Here is a 23,585-nt window from a genome sequence, read left to right on the forward strand (position 1 = left end):
TTTATTCTTCAATGAATTGAAAGAACAGTGTTTATTTAAAACTGAAATATTTCGTAACATTATAAATGTCTTGACTGTCAATTTTGATCTATTTAATGTGTCCTTGCTGAATAAAAGTATTTCTTAATTTCATACTGACCCCAAAGTTTTTTTATGGTAGTGTATATGACCTGTCTTAGCCTGATGGGAAACAAACTGAATGATGACTGGATGTAAAAAATTAATTAATTAATTAATTAGTGATTAGATTGGTGAATTGAATAAACCTAAAGCATTGCTGGCATCTTGGTTTTTGTTTCATTCATCAATATTGTGTTATAATATTCAGACTATTTTAAACACATACTATATTATCCTCATGAAAGTGCTTTTTAATTATTATGGCAGTTAAATTACACATTTATATGATGATCTGCCACAGGATGATGTGGCATGTATTTTTGATCAGGCATTACAATTGCCTTGTGGTCCAAGTTTGATAGGAATTTGCATGACACCCGCAGTAGATCTTTTGGTAATAATGTATAAAAGCTTGACAGACTTGGCAATGGGTCAGTTTGTGAAAGATAATTGTTTTTCTTGTGATATTGAACACAAGATGTCAAGATGGTTTTTAGTAGTGTTATAGTATATTGAATTCTGCTTGCATCTGTTCTCTCTGATAATGCTGATCTTTGTCTTTCCAGGTGCTGGTAGCGATGCTGCAACCGCTCAGTCTCGGGCTAAAATAGCAGCTGCAGCCCGACAGAGAGACACCAGCCACAATGAGCTGTACTACGAGGAAGCTGAGCATGATAGAAGAGTCCGAAAGCGCAAAGCACGGTAAGAGAATCAATTGAGTGACAAGAGTTTGTGGAACAACAAGTATGAAAGTGATACCAGAACATAAATATGTTAAAGGGATAGTTCACGCAAAAATAAAAGTGCTGTCATCATTTACTCCCCCTCAAGTTGTTCCAAACCTGTATACATTTCTTTGTTCTGCTGAACACATATTTGAAAGAATGTTTGTAACCAAACAGATCCCGCCCTTTCACAGATCTCGCCTCTCGACCATTGACTGCCGTAGTGTTTTTTTCAAATGTCAAATGGGGGGCGAGATTTGCTTGGTTACAAACATTCTGCCAAATATCTTCCTTTGTGTTCAGCAGAACAAATAAATTTACACAGGTTTGGAACAACTTGAGAGTAAGTAAATGATGACAGAATTTTCATTTTTGCGTGAACTATCCCTTTACATTGTGATATACAGTAGATATCACATATATTATTTAAACATTTAAAATAGAGTGGTTTTATTGAAACTACTGCAACTTAATATGCAATGTTTTCTAGGCTGGTGGTGGCCGTAGAGGAGGCATTCACACATGTTAGACGGCTGCAGGAGGAGGAGAAAAAGAAGCCGCCGGGAGATGAGATGGATCCACGTGAGGCAGCGCAGGCCATCTTCCCCTCCATGGCTCGAGCACTGCAGAAATACCTGCGCACCACCCGCCAGCAGCACTGCCACAGCATGGACAGCATTCAGGCCCACCTGGCGTTCTGCATTACAAACAACATGACCCCAAAGGTGAGACACACAGACATGCTTTCTGACACAAGAGTGAGAAACAGTGTGTGTGTGACATGAATCTAGACTTCTCCTATTTGACACCACCAAAAAATGTCTTCAAATATATGATTCAAGCAACTGTAACAGGAGCACTTGCACACAATCTATAAAAGCGAGAGGGCTTTATTGATTTTAAGTCATTCACTTCTGTAAATGGGCATGACTTCATAATTTATAACGTCAACATCAGGCACGTGCACACATAGACAAAAAAGGGGCTTGAGCACCTGCCCTTTTTCTTCCTGGGGAGAAAGTGCCCTTTTTTCTGGGGTGTTTTTTTTTTTTTTTTTAAATAAATGAATATATATTCCTGTTTGCGCACAGCTTCCCCTGTCAAACAAATATATTTACTGTATAAAACAAATAAAAAAATACTATATCAGGTCGGCTTTGTCGAGTTCAGATGCCCTCACTCCGCGACACGCCATTCCCCGCACGCACTCACGCGCGCCACACCCCACCCCACCCCACCCCACCTCGAGTTTGCTGCTGGCTGAAAACTTGTGACAAACTATTTCCGCGAAAATCCAACTGCTGTCTGGCGATAAGAAGCGAAAAAGAAAAAAGCCCTAGATGGATTCATCCCGTGCATTTCTTTCAGGTAGGCTAGCCTATGTTCACAAACCTGAAAGTTTTGTCTATTTAAGGGCTGTTTATACATTTAACGCTGCATTAATAGATTGACCACAATCAACACATCTGCCTGATTTGATACTAATGAAATATATGTCATATTATAATTTAAATTATTGTATTGTGCTATGCATTGCGTTTTGAACCATGGTAAACACTTGACCGATAGGTTGGGCTGTCAATACTAAAAAGAGGAGCACTCCATGGACGCACATCCATGAACCACATTATTAGACAGTTTTGTAAGGATGCATGGTGTATTAAAACTATTTAAAAATCATAATACAGCATCAGCTACATAATGCTATTCTTAAATCTAAGCTTACACAGGATAATACATCAATAAAAAAAAAAACTCTCGCTCTGTCTTTGCATGTTTGATGTCCACATATTCTTGTTGAAGAAATTACAGTGGCTGTAGCATTTCTATCACAAAGAAGTGGGCGAATATTATTATTTAACTAAAAATATATATTTTTTTAATCATGGTTGGCTTTGATCGTGGATTTGATCGTGCTGTGCTGTCTAACAACAAAAATCAGCAGGCTTTTGGCGCCCTCTGCAGGCATTTGTTATAACATATAATGTATTAACAGTTCAGGAATTTTTTTTTTTTGATGTGTTTAAATATGCAGATTAGCTTATTTTGGTTAATTTAGAAGAAATCTACAGATGCAAACAGACGGAGGGTAGTAGGCTTAAAACAAACTCCATCTAAATGTGTAGGGTTAGGGTTAAGTTTTCTTTCCATTAGAGTGAAAGACATGGCAGCAAAAATGGACCTTAAAATTGTAAAATCTTAAAATTGTCCACTTCATGAAAGAAGTATTCCAATAACACCAAAAAATTAAAACGATTTATTGATTTGTGCAAAATAAATTATTAGTGAAACTATGTCCCTCTCCTTGGTGCAGTCATTTATTCTAAATATATATAGCTACTTGAAAATAGTTGTTGATTTCTCTTGTGATAAACCGAGTGAATACTAAAGAAGACCATGGTCTCTGTGTGAACTGATTATTTTGTAGAAATCTGTGGAGTATAAAACAATTGGATGAGTGTAAGTGAAGTCAAAGTTGTCTTAATATATTTAAGGGTTCGTTATTTTTTAAATAAATAATTATGAGAAGTGCCCTTTTTTCCACTTGAGCCCCTGCCCCCCAAAATGTCTGTGCACGTCCCTGGTCAACATGCTTAACCTCACATATAAACTAAATATTTTCAGAAGCCTCTAATTAGGAATAACATTTAGAATAAAATTCAATTATATTTCATGAGAGCAGTAGTATGCAAATAACTGAGCTGTTGGCTGTTTATCTTCAGAACAACACTCATTTTAACAAAAAATCACAAGCTACTGTATATTTAGCAATTTGTGAACTTTTACTAGCCCTGTGTTGTTATATGTGCATGTTTGTTTTCAACACAAAAAAATCTCAATTAAATAATTTAGTGTGTGTAACAACTTTTTTAGAAAATTTTTTTGATTTTTTTTTTTTTTTTTTTAATTTTACATAGATTTTCTGAATTATATATATATTAGGGCTGTCAAAATAATGCGTTAATTTCAATTAATTAATCTGAGAAAAAATAACGCAGATGAATCCATTCTGTATTGACCTTTGAACCTGGAGCCTCTCTCAGTCTTCAAAGTAAGCACCGTCTTTGCACTCTCTCTACCTCACACATAATAATCTAAATCAACTGACACAATGCTAAAAGTTCATAAGACCGAATCCATGTTTCAGGAGGTGCATTCGGAGAATGTTTTCTGAATAACCGCTGGGTGTGAATAGTGCTCAAAAGAACGTCACCTCATCTTCTCTGACAGGCGCCCTGCACGTGCAGCTGACGTAAATCACACTTTCAGTAAACAAAAAGAAAATCCTATCAAGTGGTGAATTGTTTTCTGTATTGACAAATCTTTTGCGATATTCTAATAACAGTCGCGATTCGCACGCAACGCATCAACTTCCGCTAATGTCCGATTCGCGACCTAATGACTCATTTGAACAGATTCATTATAATGAATCATGACAACAACTGATCTGTCCACACGGTCTATAATGAATCATTTACTCAAACAACTCTGAAATGAGAACTTAAGTGTGTATATATATATATATACACTGCCCTCCAAAAAGTTTGGAAACACCCCTGGCAAAGTGTGGTTTCGGACAATATTAGCATAAATCGTTATCATTTTTTGGTGCGAATACATTAAAGTAACTTGACATTATCATTGAAGACCAGCAATAATAATTTTCATTTTGATTACATAATAATGGCAATATATAAATGTCAAAGTCAGACATGCCCCTTTGTCAGCTGTGATGCCTGGTTACTGGTTTAAACTTGGCCCAGGTTTGTAAAAGATTTTTGGGTCAGCACAGCTTAATAGCTTAAACAGCTTGATTGCCAATTAAGTTTAGAATACAATGAACCAATTAGAACCCAGTTTAGATCAGATAGCTGCTAATGGTGGATATTTTGATGAATCGAAAATTTAAGTTTATTCTATGTATAAACTGTTTATGTAATAAAATATGTTTTCATAGTTTGTGTTGTCCTTTATCAGTGCAAAATTATCACAAATTAAAAAGGATTCATGCCAATATTGTCCAAAACCCCACTTTTCTAGGGTGTTTCCAAACTTTTGGAGGGCAGTGTATAATATATATATATATATATATATATATATATATATATATATATATATATATATATATATATGTATATGTAATTTTTTTTTCTGTTTTTTCGATTTTCACTCAGAATTTCTCAAGTAAATGTCTGAAACGTCAACCGCTATTTACCATAGTTGCTGTGTGTACATTAGCGATGATGTCATATTACATTTGCATGCTGAATTGTGATTGGTCATTTCTTTCTCAATTAAACTGATCTGTCTGCACTCCATATTACTATAAATCTCTCTGTCTCAGTATTGAATTATTTGCTCAATTTTTTTTTTTTACTGGACAGGTGTCGAATCAATTTTAAAAATATTACTCACAAATTCTAATCAGCTCACTATACAATACTAGCAGATATGACTGAACAGATACGATGCTGTTGTTCCCTGTTAGGCATTTCTCGAGAGCTACCTGATGGCTGGGCCCACGCTGCAGTACGGGAGAGAGTGCTGGCAGACCCGGCAGTGGACGCTGGTCAGCGAAGCGTCTGTCACCAGTCCCCTCCATCACGGCTCTGAGTTCCAGCTCAAATCGTCTGACTTCAGCTTAGTGGTCACCAGCAAAGCTATCCCTCACCTCAAACTCAGTGAGGAGTACGTCCACCCCAAATCTCACAAGTTTGTACTACAGCTACAGTCTGAGACCTCCGTCTGATGGATTCAGTTGCTTTTGTCCATATGGTTTTCTACGCTTGTAAATTTTGGACTAGTACTATTTTGTTTGAAATTCTTTTTCACTTTTTCACAGTTTATAAATGGCATTTTACATAATGGATGTATTTTGATACAATATTTGTTACTGCCAAGCACAGAAGAGGAAAAAAAAGAAAAGAAAAAAAATTGTATACCTGTATTGTATGTATCCGATTACCTAGTGTTGACTGGTGTGATTGTGTGTTTGTGCTGCTATGTATGTTACTTTTTGCAAAGAGCAAATGCTAATTACGTACTGTGATAAGCATCGGACTGAGGCATCACGGATGAAGTTCTGCTTTTTGCAAGTAGATATTATCATATCTATGTTTGTGAGGCATGTATGTTTTTTCAATTGACTGTAACATAAATGAGCATCATATTGGACTTCAATGAGATTGTGGTAAGGCCGGAAACATCAGTTAGGGAGTAGGAATTGTCAGTGTCATTATAGTGGCATGATAGCCAAACATACATGATCATTTTCAGCCTGTTGGATTGCTTGATTTTTACCATTCTTATATGTTTGGAAAAAGGGGTAATATATTGCAAGAAGAAAACAGCCTTTTCCTGTGTGATGAATAAATTGTGATTTTAGTTTGCCTCTTTTTTGTGTGGTAATTAAATTGTGAATAAGGTATTTTTACATTTAATTTATTTTTTATCGTCCGTGTGCCCATTAATGCTGCCTAACACGTTTATAAACCTTGCTCTTGATCGTGTTTTTGTCCAAGCTTGAAATTCCTTTGCTAATGTAGCAAAAACAAAAAATAAACCTGTCATGCCTTTTTTTATACTGCTCTAGTGATGTTTTCCAATAAGGATAATGATTTATTTTGTATTTAATGATACAGGACAATTGTTATATATTATTTCTACATCATATATTTTCTCATTGTGTATTATCAGTTCTGTCCTATCTAATCATACAAACCCACCCCATTCAGTTTGTAAGAAATTAGTTAAAGGGATAGTTCACCCAAAAATGAAAATTCTGTCATCATTTACTCACCCTCAAGTTGTTCCAAAACTGTATGAGTTTATTTGTTCTGCTGAACACAAAGGAAGATATTTGGAAGTATGTCAGTAACCAAACAGATCTCACCCTTCATTGACTACAATAGTATTTATTTTGCCTACTATGATGACAAAATTTTTATATTTGGGCGAACTATCCCTTTAAGCACAACGATCTATGCCATAACCCATTATGAGTCACAAATAAGTTTGTTTCAAATTTTACTCATCAGTGTTACATTTCTAAAGGGGAATTATCACCAATTTATTTTACTGAAGATCCTGGTTGTACAAGCACAAGAGGTTTTTCAACTGAAAGTTTAATGTAAAAAATATTAACGATTCTGATCCGTTTCACAGCGAGTCAAATTTGTTGCAAAGCTCAAAAGTTTTGAAATGTTCAAAGAGTCGCGAACAGTCAATGCTTTGTTTCATTGTGTCAATGTAAATCAAATCCTTTGGAGGAGCCAGAAAAAAATTCTTTGGGCAAATTTTTTAAAATAAACAAGGTTTCCCCTTTCAAATATACATTTCTGTGTTTTGATCTTTGGTGTTATGGATAGTGGCACTGTTTTCTGGCCTAAGACTTAAATCAAATCAAAATCAGGACATTTTGTGCCAAGTTCCTAACTGTATAATACTTCATGTTGGACAAACATGTTGGGTATTTCTTACATAATATGTTCATCAAGAAAATGTTATGATTTGTGGTAGATTCCTAGTCACTTTCAAACTGGAATTTGTTGTCGTCTTTAGAGTCGTAACCTATATATCTGTATGTAAATATAAATATGGAATATTTCATGTATTAAAACTGTACCATATGTATATATTTATTTATTAGTGTATGTAGTTTACAATCATTTTTGTGTACACCTCTGCATGTGCAAATGTTTTATTACTGTAATCACCATAATTTCCACTGTGGATATAAAAATATAAAATCTTTTTGGATAGTTGAATTGCATTAAAATGGATTGTCTAGATTTGTCTGAAGTGCACTGTGAGACATAAAGGAGCAAGAGGGCAAATTAATAATCTGATTCTGATGAATAGTTAAGCAGCTCTTTCATTTGTCACATGCTGATTGTCATTGTTATGTCAATGAACAATTTAGGCTAAGCATATTTCTTTTTAGTTTGTTTTTTAGTCCCTGTCCTAAATATAATGTTGATCCTACCGTTTAAACCAGAGCCATCTTTGTTGTGAATAGCTACATATTATCTAGTCAACCGCAATGCTATAATTTTAACAAGCTGTCTAAGGATCTATTGTTAACATCCTGTCAAGTGAAATGTGTTTTAGCATTCATATAGACATTGTTGATTTGACCTTTTTCAGCAGTCCAGTTACTCATAAATGTTCCCAGGTAACCTATATTTGTTAAACTGAGCTAGAAGTTTGCTTTCATCAGTAAATACAAAAGTTGTGGGTATGTATGAAAATCATTTAGAGACAGCAGACAAAAACTCAAATTCACTTGGAGTAGATTTTTTTGCCACTTGTTTCTTCATCATGTCCCCACAATGGACACAAGTGTGAATGCCGAATCCAGAGTTTTCAAGTCAGGTCTTTTATGTTCACTTTAAAGGGTTAGTTCACCAAAGATGAAAATTGTCTTTTTAATTATATGAATAAAAGCCTAAATTAAATAATGTCTTTTTAGAAAATTTGGACTAAACCGCTTAATTCAAACGGATTAGTATTATGATCTCTTTATGAACTTTTTGAAGCATCAAAGTGGTGGTTGCTTGACTGTCAATGGAGGGACAGAAATTTCTCAGATTTCGTTTCATTAAAAAATGCATATATATATCTTCATTTGTGTGACGACGTTTTACAGGTTTGGATCGACATGAGGGTGTGTAAATTATGACAGAATTTTACATTTTTTGTGTGTGAACTTCCCTTTAAGGAACTGAACAATTAGACCAGTGATTCTCAACCTTTTTTGAGTAATGGACCCCCATCATATTTGGAACCATCTTCAAGGACCCCAGAATAAAATTGACTCATTGGTATCATTAATGACTTTGTGACGACCAAATGTAATAGACTATAATTTACTACTACGTTAGTTGATTTGTCGTATATTTAGTCATATAGTCAGTTATATTATACATATATTAACTTTTTTTATGGGAACATGTCAAATGTCAATATATACAAAAATTCATATTCAGATATTTTATAAGGACCCCCTGGCTTTATGTCAAGGACCACTAGGGGTCCACGGACCCCTGGTTGAGAAACACTGAACTAGACCTTTGGAACAATAATAATAATATTGTGATGTTTCTTCAGGGTACCCCCAGGATCCTCCAAATGAAATTCAAGGCTTTTTAAGACCTTTTTAATACCATTTTAAATGAAATTCAATGCCAACTTCGTACCCATTCTGACAGAAGTATGAGGGGAAAATGTCAAATCTGTATAAATTTTGAACCCTAGAAAATAATTAATTCGGCATATATTTTTATACCTATACTATAAATATTTTATTTACCATAGGCCTACTAAATGTAAACAGCAGTGTCTCTCTCATTGTTACAGAGTGTAATATAATTGTATAGGCTAATACTATGATGTAATTGATGTAATACTACTAATGTAATTGATGTAATACTACTAATATACTAATATAATACTATTAATTGCAATAGTCTGGTGCAACTTCTCACATCCAACAAGGTGCATGGAATAAAGATTTAGGAACAAAACCAGCAATACTCATAGATGCCAGGGAGGGGTCAGAAATAAACAAAAAAACTGAAGCTATATATATCAACTTTATTTTGCCAAAAAATAAAAATCTCTCATTGTTATTAGTTTTTAACATTTAGTGGAAGTAGGCTGTTTTCCTTTACTTCATGCTAGCTTAAATAAAATTAAAATCTTGCACTGAACAACACTGTACAGAAGAAATACAACCCTTGAATATATTTGTACACTCTTCTGTTTCTTGACATAGTAGCATCGGACGCGTTTCGGTGATTTAAAACGACGCTCGTGACTTAAAGTCGAGTGCTTTTACTGTAATTTAGGCAAGCGCGCTCATAATAGAAGCAACGCGGTTGAGAGCGCGGCTCCAGGTTGCATAGCAACGACAGACGCCACGGGAGCGAAAGCGCATTGGAAAGGAGGAGAATGCCGGCGTGGCCGCGTATGTGACGCGTACTAGAGAATAATAATTATAATAATAATAATAATTTAACGGGCCGGATTATGTTTTATTTTTGAGATCAGTTGCGGGCCGTAAATGGCCCGCGGGCCGGCAGTTTGAGACCACTGGACTAGACTATCACAGAACGCGGACACAATCAGCTACCCAATGATGATTTTCATTCAATCCGAGCACAGATATTGACTCGTATTACTCGTATAATACTCGTACTCGGCAGAAGTGCTTTATCCGTACCGGATACTCGTTTCAGTATGACGTGGAGCGCGAGGTGCACTCAACATTACGCTGCATGAATTTTTAATTAGCCTACACTAGTAACAGTTCATTTTGTTACGGTATGAACTTAATCCTAGGAAAAGTTAAAAAAAAAAAAAAAGACCTTTGTAACGAAATCCAAGACTTTGTATACCAAATTCAAGGCTATTAAGGCCTTAATTTTAGATTATCAAATTTAAGACTTTTTCAATGCTTTTAAGACCCCGCGGGTACCCTGTTCTTTGTGACACTAGATGTCGCTGTGCTACCATGAACAAGTGAACTAGACCAGTGTTTCCCAAGTTAGCAACCCTATTCCTGGAGGCACACCAACACTGCACATTTTGCATGTCTCTCTAATCAAACACACCTGATTCAGTTCATCAGCTCATTAGTGACTCCAAGACCTGAAATGGGTGCGACAGACAAAGGGGACATGCAAAATGTGCAGTGTTGGTGTGCCTCCATGGACAGGGTTGGGAAACAGTGGACATCAGAGAGGATGGTGCAGAGAGTGGATGTTATAGAATAAAATCTAAATTCATCTTACATCTTTCATAAGTTTACAACTGTGGAAGCCCATTTTCACCTCGCAGTAAAAATATATAGCCTATATATATATATATATATATATAGCCTAATGACAATTTCAACAAGGGCGTTTATCCAAGTAAGCTTGCTCGTTAAACATTTTGTGTTTAAATATTGACATCAACAAATATTATCTCCACCAGTGGTGTAGTCGGGCGATACGCACGCATATGCCGTATACTTACTTTTTGCCCAGGGCTGTTTGCGTATTACAACTTCTAAGGATCAGTTTTTGCGTATACCCACTTTTTTTTTTGCTTCGAAAGTCCATAATCTATTGTCATGTTAGCTTCCCCTTTAACTGTGTGTCCAATGCTGTTGTGTAAACTTGCTATTCTTTGTTGTAATTGGTGCATTAGCACTTCGATCATTCTACCTTTTCCCGCCCATCATCGACTAAAAAAGCAGGCTCGACGGTGCGTGTTCGCGCTGCAGTGAGAGAACTCAGATTAAAGCCGTGTGTTTGAGAGGCGCATTGAGCGCAGTTCTCTCACTGCAGAGGACACGCCGTACGAAATATGGTGGTGAGCGAATAAGAATATTATTTAGTTAAATATATATCATGCATTCGGAGCTTTTAAGCGCTAAGTTCCCTTACAAACTGAAAAGACCAATTATCAGCGAAACTGAAGCCTGGTTTATTTAAAGGTGCCATTGAACGTTTTTTTACAAGATGTAATATAAGTCTAAGGTGTCCCCTGAATGTGTCTGTGAAGTTTCAGCTCAAAATACCCCATAGATTTTTTTTAATTAATTTTTTTAACTGCCTATTTTGGGGCATCATTAACTATGCACTGATTCAGGGGCTGCTGGCCCTTTAAATCTCATGCTCCCTGCCCATCAAGCTTGCAACTCTATAATACAGTGCATTTACAAAGTTCACACAGCTAATATAACCCTCAAATGGATCTTTACAAGATGTTAGTCATGTATGCTGCATGCATGCTTCGGGTCATGTGAGTATAGTATTTATTTGGGTGTTTATATTTGATTCTGAACGAGTTTGATAGTGCTCTGTGGCTAAAGCTAACATTTCACACTGTTGGAGAGATTTATAAAGAATGAAGTTGTGTTTATGAATTATACAGACTGCAAGTGTTTAAAAATGAAAATAGCGACTGCTCTTGTCTCCGTGAATACAGTACTAAACGATGGTAACTTTAACCAACAGTAGCCTACATTAGCAACATGCTAACGAAACATTTAGAAAGACAATTTACAAATATCACTAAAAATATCATGATATCATGTTATCATGGATGATGTCAGTTTTTATTGCTCCATCATTTTCGCTATTGTCCTTGCTTGCTTACCTAGTCTGATGATTCTGCTGTGCACATCCATACGTTCTGCCCTTGTCTAATGCTTGAACATGGGCTGGCATATGCAAATATTGGGGGCGTACACCCACTGTTACGTAACAGTCAGTGTTATGTTGAGATTCACCTGTTCTTAGAATAAGAGGGAGGAAACAATGGAGTTTGAAACTCACTGTATGTCTTTTCCATGTACTGAACTCTTGTTAATCAACTTTGCCAAGGTAAATTCAATTTTTAATTCTAGGGCACCTTTAATGCATCAGTGGCGCGCATAGGGTGGCGCGTGAATCGTATAGGCCTACTCTGAATCTTATAAGGCTCCAAAAGTGTGATAAGATTTCCACGAGCCATTCCTATTGTGACACTGATGATAAAATGCTATCCATTTGAATTATTTTGAGAGTTAAACACTTTGAAAGGCTATAGAGAAAGTCAAACAAGATCTAGACTGATGAACAAACGACTGATGAAAAGAGGAAAAAACATTTTGCGTCAACTTTTATTAGAAAGCTTTTCAAACTATATTCATGACCCACCCATACTAGAATTTATCAAATTTTATTTTATTAATTGTGGTCAACTTGTAGAATTTACAATCTATTGAGGGAATATATTTTCACTATAGATTTATATTACAACTGTGACATGTAGCTATTGTTTCAGACTGCTACTTTTCATAACAAATGCTATGATAAAAAAGAAAAATGTTTGACTTCTTATGGCACATTGAAGTAGAAAATTCTGTCAAACTGATAAGCTTACAGATGCTTAAATAATATAAAACATCATATAAACCATGATGCAATTTCTGACGGTTATATGTCACAGTTTAATATTTTTCTCACCATTAAAATTATGAAAGTAAGCAACAGTTTCAGGCAGACAGGCATGCAGCATAGGTTTGTTTCGTTTAAAAAAAATGACGGAAAGAAGTGAGCGGTTTTACAACCTTTACAAGCAAGTGCTGAGGGAAATTATATGAATTAAAGTATGAATTAATTCTATAGTACACCACTTCTTTTTTTAGGACTACACCACTGTTCTCCACTAATAATGACTTTAATTGCTATTGATATACTTCTTATTATATGATATACTAAACTAAAAAAAAAATAATAATAAAGTGTACTTTCATTCAACTTTTTATGTACTTCTCAGATACTTAAAATTGCACTTAAGTAGGCATATAGCCTACTTGTTCTCGTGTCCTTGCGCAACGTTTCCTATAAGGTTCCTATAAGGAGACGAAGATTCTGAACCTTTACAGAACATTCGGGATGTTCCTAAAACGTCCTCTTTTGGAAATGAAAGTGCTGCAGTTTAAGGTTTCTTAGGGGGACGTTCCATTTTGTTTATTTTATGGTCAAAAAAGAACGTTACAAAGAGGACATTTGGGACATTAAAAGAACGTTCCCAAATGGTCCTCTGTTGGTCATTCAATAACGTTCCCGATATGAGTTTAGGGGACGTTCTACTTATTTTATGGTCGCGCGACAAAGAGGACATTTGGGAAGTTAACAGAACGTCATATAGTAATAGTCTCCTAAACATCCCCAGAACGTCCTGAATGTTCCCTGAAGGTCCACTAAATAACGTCCCCCAAACTTTAAAAGAACTCTACATCGTGACCGTCTCTGAACGTTGTGGGAACGTTAGGTGACAGGTTACACCGCCAGAAATTTTACACTCCCAGAACATTATCAGAACATCCCCTCTGGTGTTAAGGACGTTGTCTAATAACGTTCCCAGTACGTTCACAGACGGTCACGATGTGGAGTTCTTTTAAGGTTTGGGGAACGTTCAGGACGTTCTGGGAATGTTTAGGGGACTGTAGGACGTTCTGTTTACTTCCCAAATGTCATCTTTGTTACGTTCTCGCGCGACCATAAAATAACCAAAACAGAACGTCCCCCTAAACTCATATCGGGATCGTTATTAAATGACCAACAGAGGACCATGTGGGAACGTTCTGTTAATGTCCCAAATATCCTCTTTGTAACGTTCTTATGTGACCATAAAATTAACCAAATTCGAATGTCCCCCTAAAGTCATATAAGAAACATTAAATCGCAGCACTTTCATTACTAAAAGAGGACGTTTTTGTCCCTAATGTTCTGTAAAGGTTCAGAATTGCCGTCACCTTTAGAGAACTTTTAGGCAAAGTTGCGCAAGAGTAACTGTGTGTGAAAGTGTTAAATTGATGCATAAATGGGGACAGCGCCATCTGTCTGCTGCGTAATGGCATTTAGCACGTGAAATAAGGACGCCCACAGCACAGCGGAGATAATGAGACATGCTGTGGGTAAGTCGCACGTTTTCAGCAGCCGGAGAATTATTCGTTAAAATGATTAAGAACACATAACTGCTTTTATTGTAGATTTATCCTGCAATGAACTACTTGTAGAACTGTTGATATGTGTTTGGCGTCGAATGTGTTGTTTTATGTTGAGTTATTTTTAGTTTGTATTACGAGGGCCATTCGTAATTAATTTGTGCATTGTCTTTGTAGAAGTCATTTAATTATCCATGCTGTTTCCCATATTTCTACGTGTTTTCCATTGTGCAAGTATGTTGTAAGATGTGGTGTTTTGATGTGTTTAGTATATTTATTAATTAATTGTTCAAATGGAATTGTATATGTTTGCCGCTAGGTGGGGATGTTTACCTCCCGATTGAACTTAATTGAATTAAGTTTTTCATTTGTTTGTGATCAATTCATTTAAATGTCTATTGAAGTTGTCAAATTGCAACATTTTATACACTATACGATCACAAATCATAAAGATTTAATTGATTTAAAAAGATTAAAAAAGTATAGTTTTAAATTAACAGCAGAGATAGTGAGACATGCTGTGGAAGTCATTTAATTCTCCATGCTGTTTCCCTTATTTCTACATGTTCTCGATTGTGCATCTCGGCAGAAAGACCACCCAGGCAAGACCGTCACACAAGGTCACGAGAACTTCGCCTTCTGCGTGGGTGTTTTATAAAAAAAATAATAAAGTTTGAAGTCACCGTTATGGAGGTGAGCGTTTGCTTTATATGGGCTCTTGATTCTTGATCCTCTACAGCAGGGGTTCTCAACCTTTTGCAAGCTGGGCCCCCCTTAGCTGGTTCATTGCATTTGGGGCCCCAGTGCGTGTGAGCATTTCACAAAAACTAAAGGAAAGCTTTAACTGCAGCCTATATTCTGACTAGTTTATTCGTTTATATTTATACAGGGTGCGATTTGTGAAAAAAACAGTTTTTTGTTTTTTTTTGGTTAAAAACCACAGTGATATATTCTATTTTTTGGCAGCTGTTACAGAAACTTTTTTTTTTTTTTTTTTTTTTTTTTTTTTATAAATCTTTTGATTTAACCTTGAGAAGTATTACATATTTGCACCACTAAAATGACATTAATAATGCTTAATTTCTGATAGAAATGCAAAATCAATCGGTAGTTATTAATAGAATAACGAGACACAAACCTTTACATTCAATCGCGTTTGGCCCCATTTATTTTTGATCACAGTGCATACACGCTTACCTCAGATTTTATTATATAGAATTTAAGCTGGGCCGTACGCAGGGTTTCAAAATTACCAAAGTCAGAAAATGTAGTTTGCTAGGGGGGTACGGGGGAAAATTTAGATTTCCCTGGTGTACATATGTGCATTTTAAGACGTTTTAAGGTCAACAAACTGGATAACAATAGCTTTAAATCCATGTCAACAAATACATGCATGCAGTTTTGAGGCAGCTTTAATCGCATGTTTGGCAATTTCATGACTTCACTTACAACAGAACAACGACCATCATTGCTCGTAGTTTCTTTTGCGCTTTATAAGCTATAATAAAGTAATTATGCAGCGCGCGCCGGCGCATTTGCGCATGCAATTCTTGAGTGCGCGCCACGAGCACAGGCGGGCGTACACGGTGCGAATTCTGATGGTCGGAAGATCGTATGTCTACGCACGTCACGAGTGAGTTTATCTGAAAATCGCACGGACGAGGTGATATACGACACGATTTTTTTTAATTTTTAATTTTTTAACTATTTTAATTAGCATTTATACTATAGCACTCAAGCTCACGCATAAAGCTTGCCATAAAGAACCGCCAAAAGAAACGATTATGAATTTGAAAAAAAAAAAAAAAAAAAAAAAAACAAGTAGACATTTTAATTGTTTTTTAACAATATAATGTTAATTTGTATTAATGGGGGGATACAAATATTTCAGCAGAGGGAGGGACCAGAAGGGGGGAAATTCCCCCCATCCCCTCCTACAAATCGCACCCTGTGTGCAGGGCCGGCTCTAGCCCTTTGGTTGCCCTAGGCGAGATTGCCCTAGCCCCCCTCCCCCCAAAGGACAAATACTATACACCAACTACAAGCATAGATAAATGCAACATAAAGTTACAAATAAAATATGAGTTCTAACTTAAATATAAAATGAAACTGTTCACTGTGTAAATGTAATGTAATATAGATTAATCTTTGTTAAAGCTGTGTTTTGTTGTTTGACATGACAGACAACATGTTGCTGTCACTTTAAGAGTAAGACTCCATGCACGCGCACATCCGATAGATACACATCCGATTCCGAATTCTCACCTCGTTCAATTAAGACATAACCGAATGTCTTTGAGAATACTTTATTATTTTATTATTTTGACTGACATAATGCGTGTATGTGACCATCCAAGTGCATTGAGGACGCGAAAGAAAAATTAATTTAGGGTTTAAGAGCTATCTGGAACGCGCCTCTCTCTCTTTCTAGCTCTCTGTGCGCGCGAGCCTTGTATGCGCGTCTGCGCGTACCGATAACACCTGCGTGCGATACCGAATTAAATCCTCTTTTTCCTCTTCTAGCGCTGGAATAGTTTTATATCTATTTAATGTGTGAAATAGCAAAACAAAACACGTTCAAATTATAACCTGTTCACTCTATTGCGGTGATACTTGCAAATGATCCGTGAATCACATGCGTCCCGAACCGTGGGGCTTGATCCGAACGGATCACGGATCAACAACAATCCGTTTAACCGCTAGTTCAAGGTGATGATGCACAATACTAAGCACATTTATTTCATTTAACACCTTAATGGCTGAGATGAGAAGATTTACCTCTATACTGGGTTTTCCTTTTATCTTTCTCCGTTTTCGTCCCTGTGCACCGGAGGGTTTATTAGACCGCTTCATTTTCTTCAACAACTGCGCACCTAACGTAACGTAACGGCGACCCTAGAGGGCGCCCGCGCCCCCAACATATTTGTCGCCCTAGGCAACCGCCTAGTTCGCCTATAGCAGTGGTTCTCAAACTTTTTTCCCAGTGGTCCGCACAATGGTCCAAGTGCAGGTCTCACGGTCCGCATATAATTTGCATATGACGTCACCAATGCAAACCAATCAGATTTAATGTTATGGTATTAGCAGATAATACTATTATTATACTAAGATGTTGCACACAATAAATAACAAATAAAAACTAACTTACTGACATTAGCTTTACAATAATAATCAGTAATGCTCAATGAACACACAAACTGTATCACTTTAAGTTGCTATTTAATTCTGTATGACTTTATGACTCTTTTCAACAGCATCGCAATAGTCACCAAACAATCACATAAACGCCTTAATAAGCAAATGTTACTCAGCTCTTTTTACAAACAACATTGAGCGCACTGTAGGCTAATTACAATCTCTGACGATATCAAGCATTCTGTCACGTCGTAATCCCTCGCGCAGCATCGAATCCGCGAGCGCGCGCAGAGTTGGGCTGATGCGGTTATTTTACTGATTTAAAATACATCAAACAAACACATCGAATTCACAGTTCAGTCTTCTGAAATTGTAGGTTTTGCTTGTCAAGTACTTTACTACAGAGCAAACAGGAAGGCTGCCCATCTCGCTCATTAGGCCTAACAGCAAACTGATTCTTCCATTCTTCTTACCTTTGCTGCTGATGCTGCGACTCTTCTTGTGTCGTGTCATTTTATCTTCCACATTTAGCTTTTCTCCTTTAATAACAAATTTGACCATTTTGAGGCTTAAATTTACAAAATTAGCCTAACTACTGTTTGAATTCTTCCAAAGCGCGCACTTGTGTTTGTTTCGTTAACTGAGTGATTGAGTCATTAGCCTACGTTGCTTGATGTCTGAAAATAATAAATGCTCACCAAAATTATTTTATATGACAAATAAAGCATTATAGCTCATTTATATTTATTTAATTCACTTTAATTTAAATTTTAAAACAAAAATAAATTGTATGCTTTTTTGTTTATTATTATTATTATTGTGGTCAGCATATCGCGGGCAGCATTTACATTTGTGACGGGCCGCAGGCTGAGAACCACTGCTCCACACCCATTCAAACGCTCGCTGCGTCGCGCGACTCATATCCAATTACATCAAAAGTATATGCTCACTGGATGTCATGGCAACCGAATCACGGAGGAAAACTTTAAATATCTCGCCTTCGCTTTAATTTCGGACCATCTCCAAAAAGACATAAAACACTAAACAAATGATTTTGACATGCGTTTTTCAAAGTAAGAAATCCAGATTTTTAATCCCTTACACACAGTTACTGCTGTTGAAATACGAAATGGAGGCGGGTCCGGATTCAATTCCCTCCGGGTCCGGATCCGGACCGGAGTCCGGACTTTGAGAAGTGCTGGCCTATAGCAATCGCCGGCCCTGCCTGTGTGTATGTATGTGTAGGCTATATATAACTAAATACGACCTGACGTTTTATACGTTTGGTTCGATTTTCTGCATTTTTCGCATCCGTAGCAAATATTTTGAGGGGTTTTTGACAATTGATCCACCAAATGACGAATATGAAAAAAACGAATACGACAGTTTCGGACTCAGTCAGGTGCAAGGACCTTAATCTTTTGAGGCTTGCGCAGCTTCTTGAGGAGAAATCAAACAAATGAGCGTGGTTTTCTAAAGTCTATGAACGCAGCACACACAAATAAACTATATTGACATACTGCAGTTAAATTTCAAAATGTGGTGTTTTTATATTTATAACATTTGAATACAGTTCAGCAACATGCATCACACGACCTGACGACCAAGAGAGCTGACAATTGACTATCACTTAATTGACCATCACCTCACGATTGAAAATGTGACACTGATATGACAGTTCAACAAACAAGTTAATAATATTAAGTCACTTACATTTTAGACTTACATTTTAGATTTTTGGTCTATTTTAGCAGCGAAAATGTTTCGTGTTTTCAGTGTTTTGAACAAATCGTTTGAGTCAAAGTCTCAATGACCCATTCACAAACATCTGTCTCATTCTTGATGTATCGGCTGTTTGAACGAATCGTGAATGAACGACTCAATGACTCGCTTAATAAAACCGCTTATCACTTGCATTTGCGCTCATTATCGACAAACCAAACAAATTTGTTCAAAACTTTTTTTTTAATCAGTCCAAACACATTTTAATTTTTATTCAGGTGTTATGTATATACAAAACTATAACTTTTTATGACAGTAATTTAGTGATAACATTTTTTTGCAAAATTATTTATTTTTATTTATTTATTTTTTTCAGTTTTGTTTTTTTTCCTCCCATCCGCCCCACCGGTTGAGAACCACTGCTCTACAGAGACTAAACTCTGAGTGTATTAAAGGTGCTCTAAGTCATCCTGGGCGGAGTAACTTCTTGTTAATGTTCGAAGTGTTGTCAAACAAAACAGAGGCTAGCTAGACCCTCCCTCCTCTTCCTCTGTTTTGTTTGTTGTCAAACAAAACAGAGGCTAGCTAGACCCTCCCTCCTCTTCCTCTGTTTTGTTTGTTGTCAAACAAAACAGGCTAGCTAGACCCTCCCTCCAACAAAAATCTTTTTTGACTTTAGTAGCTTGTTTTGTGATGTTCTGAGTTAATCTGTTTATCTGAAAATTTTGTCACCATTGTTGAGGTTCATACGCAGAATTTTGATGTCTGTGTGAATCTACATGAAGCTGTCTGAATAATTTCTGCACAATGATGATAACTTTCAAACCATCAAAGCAGGACAGGATTTTATGCATTATAATAGGACTATAACAACATGAGGAAAAAAATCAATAGTTAGAGATGACTGAATAAGGCCACTTGTATCATTATTAAATCATCAACAGTGAGCAATCAAATCCATTTGATCAGATTTTTTTTCCACAATTTTTTTTGTAACACTTGTGCTTTAGAAACACACAATTACAACAATTGCAATTTTTTTTTTTTTTTAAATGTCAAGGGTTAGGAGCCCAACTACAAGCGCTTACCTCCATAATGGTGACTTTAAATTTTGTTATTTTTAATAAAACGCCAACACCTCAACATTGCCTCAACAGTCAGAGTGGTTTGTAATAAGTGAAGATGCAGAGATCTAGAGATCTGTTAGTGTTTAATGTTGTGTATCTCTTATCTGAGATTTGTGAGGTTACCATTGTGCTGGAGAGTAGAACCTGTGCTTCAGTCAGTGATGATCCAGAAACACTGATGTTCTGCTGCATGTTGCTTTATTTAAAGACCGTAACTGTGTAGTTGTTGATGCACTGATACAGCAATTATGTTAGCTCATGCATGTGGTGTTGTCAGCTAATGGCTTACGGCAAGAGATTAGCATTTTAAAGAAAAGGTTTCATAATAATCCAGGAATTACCTGTAAAGAGCTTTTTTTTTTTTTTTTGCAAGACACTTAAAGAGAAAATTGTTTGAAGAGCCACTTTTATTTGTCAATTTATCTCTAATTTTCAATTATTTTTTGACAAGGTCAGCAGGGATGTTCTGAGAACATTTCCAAATAAAATATGGTTCCCTAAACGTTCAGAGAACATCCTGAATTTTCCCTGAAGGTCTGCCAAATAACGTCCCCCAAACCTTAAAAGAACTTCACATCGTGACCGTCTCTGAACGTACTGGGAACATTACTAGACAACGTCCTTAACACCAGTGGGGACATTCTGAGAATGTTCTGGGAACATAAAATTTCTAGCGGGGTATACTTGGCTTGTAGTTGTCTTTTGATTGAGTAGTCTATTAAATACTTAATAAATATACAATGATTGAAAATATTGATTTGTAAAGAAAACAGATAGGCTATGTTACTGTTACGACCGTCTAGGGCCAGCCATAACATAAATTAATGTGTGCTCACTCGATGATACATTTTCAACAAAGGTAAATTTATTAATACAATATAATAAAAATAAACCAACAAAGGGATTAAATTCAGGAGTGGACCAGGCCAAAATAACAAACAAAAATAACTAAAGTACCCTCTAAATTCCCTAACTCCCTTAACTCAAAACATAGAATAAAGATGTATGCAAAAAGAAATGGCGTCACTCCCTACTTCCCTTAGAATATTTACAAATAATATTTACATAAGGTAACTGAAGGCAAAAGCAATGCTGAAAATTATAACTCGAACGGAACAAAAACAAATTCTACAAAGCACACACGAACACAGGAGAAATCAAAACGGAGCAACAAACAAAATGGCAAAAAGTTGGCCTCCATAAGGTGTTTGGGTTGGCCCTTATATCATCATAGCAGGAATCAGCCAATAGGGCCCAGACCAATCAGAACCTCTGCGCAGGCCACACCTTCTCCTGCACAAAAACACTCAAAACATACATGGCAACATTGCCTAAAGACATTGGATGGATGTAACATTACTAATTCTAAATGTGAATTTTTGTGTAGTCCACTGGTAGTGTACATAAGAATCTACTTCTTACCCATAGACTGAATTCTCCTCATTCATGATTCAATACTTCCTCTCCATTGACTGAAATGTAGGCTGTGTTTTCACTGTTATACGGTAGGGGGCGCTGTTACTCATCTTCTGAAATAGAATCTCTGGATCAAAACCATATATCAATCACAGGTAGTGTTGCCATGTCCGCTGTTTTATTCTAAAACCACTATTAATATTAATCAATATAGGTTTCATTTTTCACCCTAACTGTTGCTGGAGCGATGCATCATGTTTACACTAAATAGGCTTTTTTGGTCATTTGTGCTATGGACTTGTAAAATAATTTCTTCTTTATATTGGCTAAGTAATTATTATTTTTTTTTTTTAAATCCACCCTATGTGTCAAGTAAGAGCTTTGAGACATGACATTAGAGCCAAATTCTTAAACAGGCTGTAAAAAAAAAAAAAAAAAAAAGTCAAAGCCCAGATAGCAACTTTGTGCCAGCCCAGATCCGGCCCACATCTGCCATGCATGTTATGATGATCTGGGCCACATGTGGTGTGGAATGATGGCACTTGGGCGGACTGCTCCTGTTTGCCAGATCTGAGCCACATGCAGGCCATGCCACATGTCAGCCAAGAGCAGAGAAATAAACCAGAATTGAAATTATTTGAGCCACAAAATTTGTATGTATTATTTATAGAATCATCTTTGCATTAACAAGCTGGTTAAAGGGTTAGTTCATCCAAAAATGAAAATTCTGTCATTCATTTCTCTCCCTCATGTCGTTCCACACCTGTAAGACCTTCGTTCATCTTCAGAACACAAATTAAGATATTTTTGATAAAATCTGATGGCTTGGTGAGGCCTGTATTGCAAGCAAGATAATTAATGTTTTCAATGCCCAGAAAGCTACTAAAGATTTAAAACGGTTCATCTGACAGTGGTTCAACCTTAGTGTTAAGAAGCAACGAGAATATTTTTTGTGTGCCAAAAAAAAATCAAAATAATGACTTTATTCAACAATATCTAGTGATGGGCGATTTCAAAAAACTACTTCATGAAGCTTCGAAGCTTTATTAGTCTTTTGTTTCGAATCAGTGGAGTGTGTATCAAACTGCCAAAGTCCCCCAATGGTGAACCATTGAAATTTCAAAACACTTATGACGTAACAGCCTCGTTTATTGCTTCATGTAGCAGTGTTTTGAAATCACCCATCACTAGATATAGTTGAATTAAGTTGTCTTTTTTTTTGTGCACAAAAAGTATTCTTGTCACTTTATAACATTAAGGTTGAACCACTGTAGTCACATGAACTGTTGTAAATATGTCTTTAAAAAGGTTTTGGGTATTTGAAAGTGTTAATCATCTTGCTAGCAATGCAGGCCTCACTGAGCCATCGGAATGAAGGTCTTATGGGTGTGGAATGACATGAGGGTGAGTAATTAATGACAAAATTTTCATTTTTGGGTGAACTAACCCTTTAACAAGCAGAAAAACAAACACAAGAGCTACAACTGACTTCAGACACAGTCTTAGATGAAATCAACTGAAGATAAAAGAAGACATTAAATCTCTCCAGATCTCAGCAGAGGAGGATAAAACAATTCCACAAGCTGCATTACAGCTTCACATATTACTAACCAGATTGACTTTATTTTTGTCATTCATCTACAGTTTAACGCTCATGTTTATTTCATTTGAAGTCAACATAATTGTGATTTCATATTTAAGAGATCTCCATGTCAATGTCGTTCCTTTATGAGATTTTAGTGACGGCTGGATTTGTTTGGTTATGAGATTTCAATGAAGGTCAGTTTTCTTCTGTTACGAGATTTCAAAGACAGTATGTTTTGTTTTGTTATGAGATCTCAATGATAGTCGATT

The 23,585-nt window shown here is 36.2% G+C and overlaps 1 protein-coding gene across 2 annotated transcripts in view; it reads left to right on the forward strand.

The window, feature by feature from the left end:
* Positions 1-7,422, forward strand: part of vangl1 (VANGL planar cell polarity protein 1) — a 38,341-nt gene extending 30,919 nt beyond the window's left edge. For both annotated transcript variants that reach the window (XM_067409760.1, XM_067409759.1), the window contains 3 exons: positions 687-822; positions 1,336-1,570; positions 5,335-7,422. In XM_067409760.1, the coding sequence (XP_067265861.1) occupies positions 687-822; positions 1,336-1,570; positions 5,335-5,595 (632 nt within the window). In that variant the 3' untranslated portion in view covers positions 5,596-7,422. The remainder of the gene's footprint in view (positions 1-686; positions 823-1,335; positions 1,571-5,334) is intronic.
* Positions 7,423-23,585: the final 16,163 nt, after the last annotated feature.

Source organism: Chanodichthys erythropterus, chromosome 14 (genome assembly GCF_024489055.1).
Source record: "Chanodichthys erythropterus isolate Z2021 chromosome 14, ASM2448905v1, whole genome shotgun sequence".
NCBI classification, from domain to species: Eukaryota; Metazoa; Chordata; class Actinopteri; order Cypriniformes; family Xenocyprididae; genus Chanodichthys; species Chanodichthys erythropterus.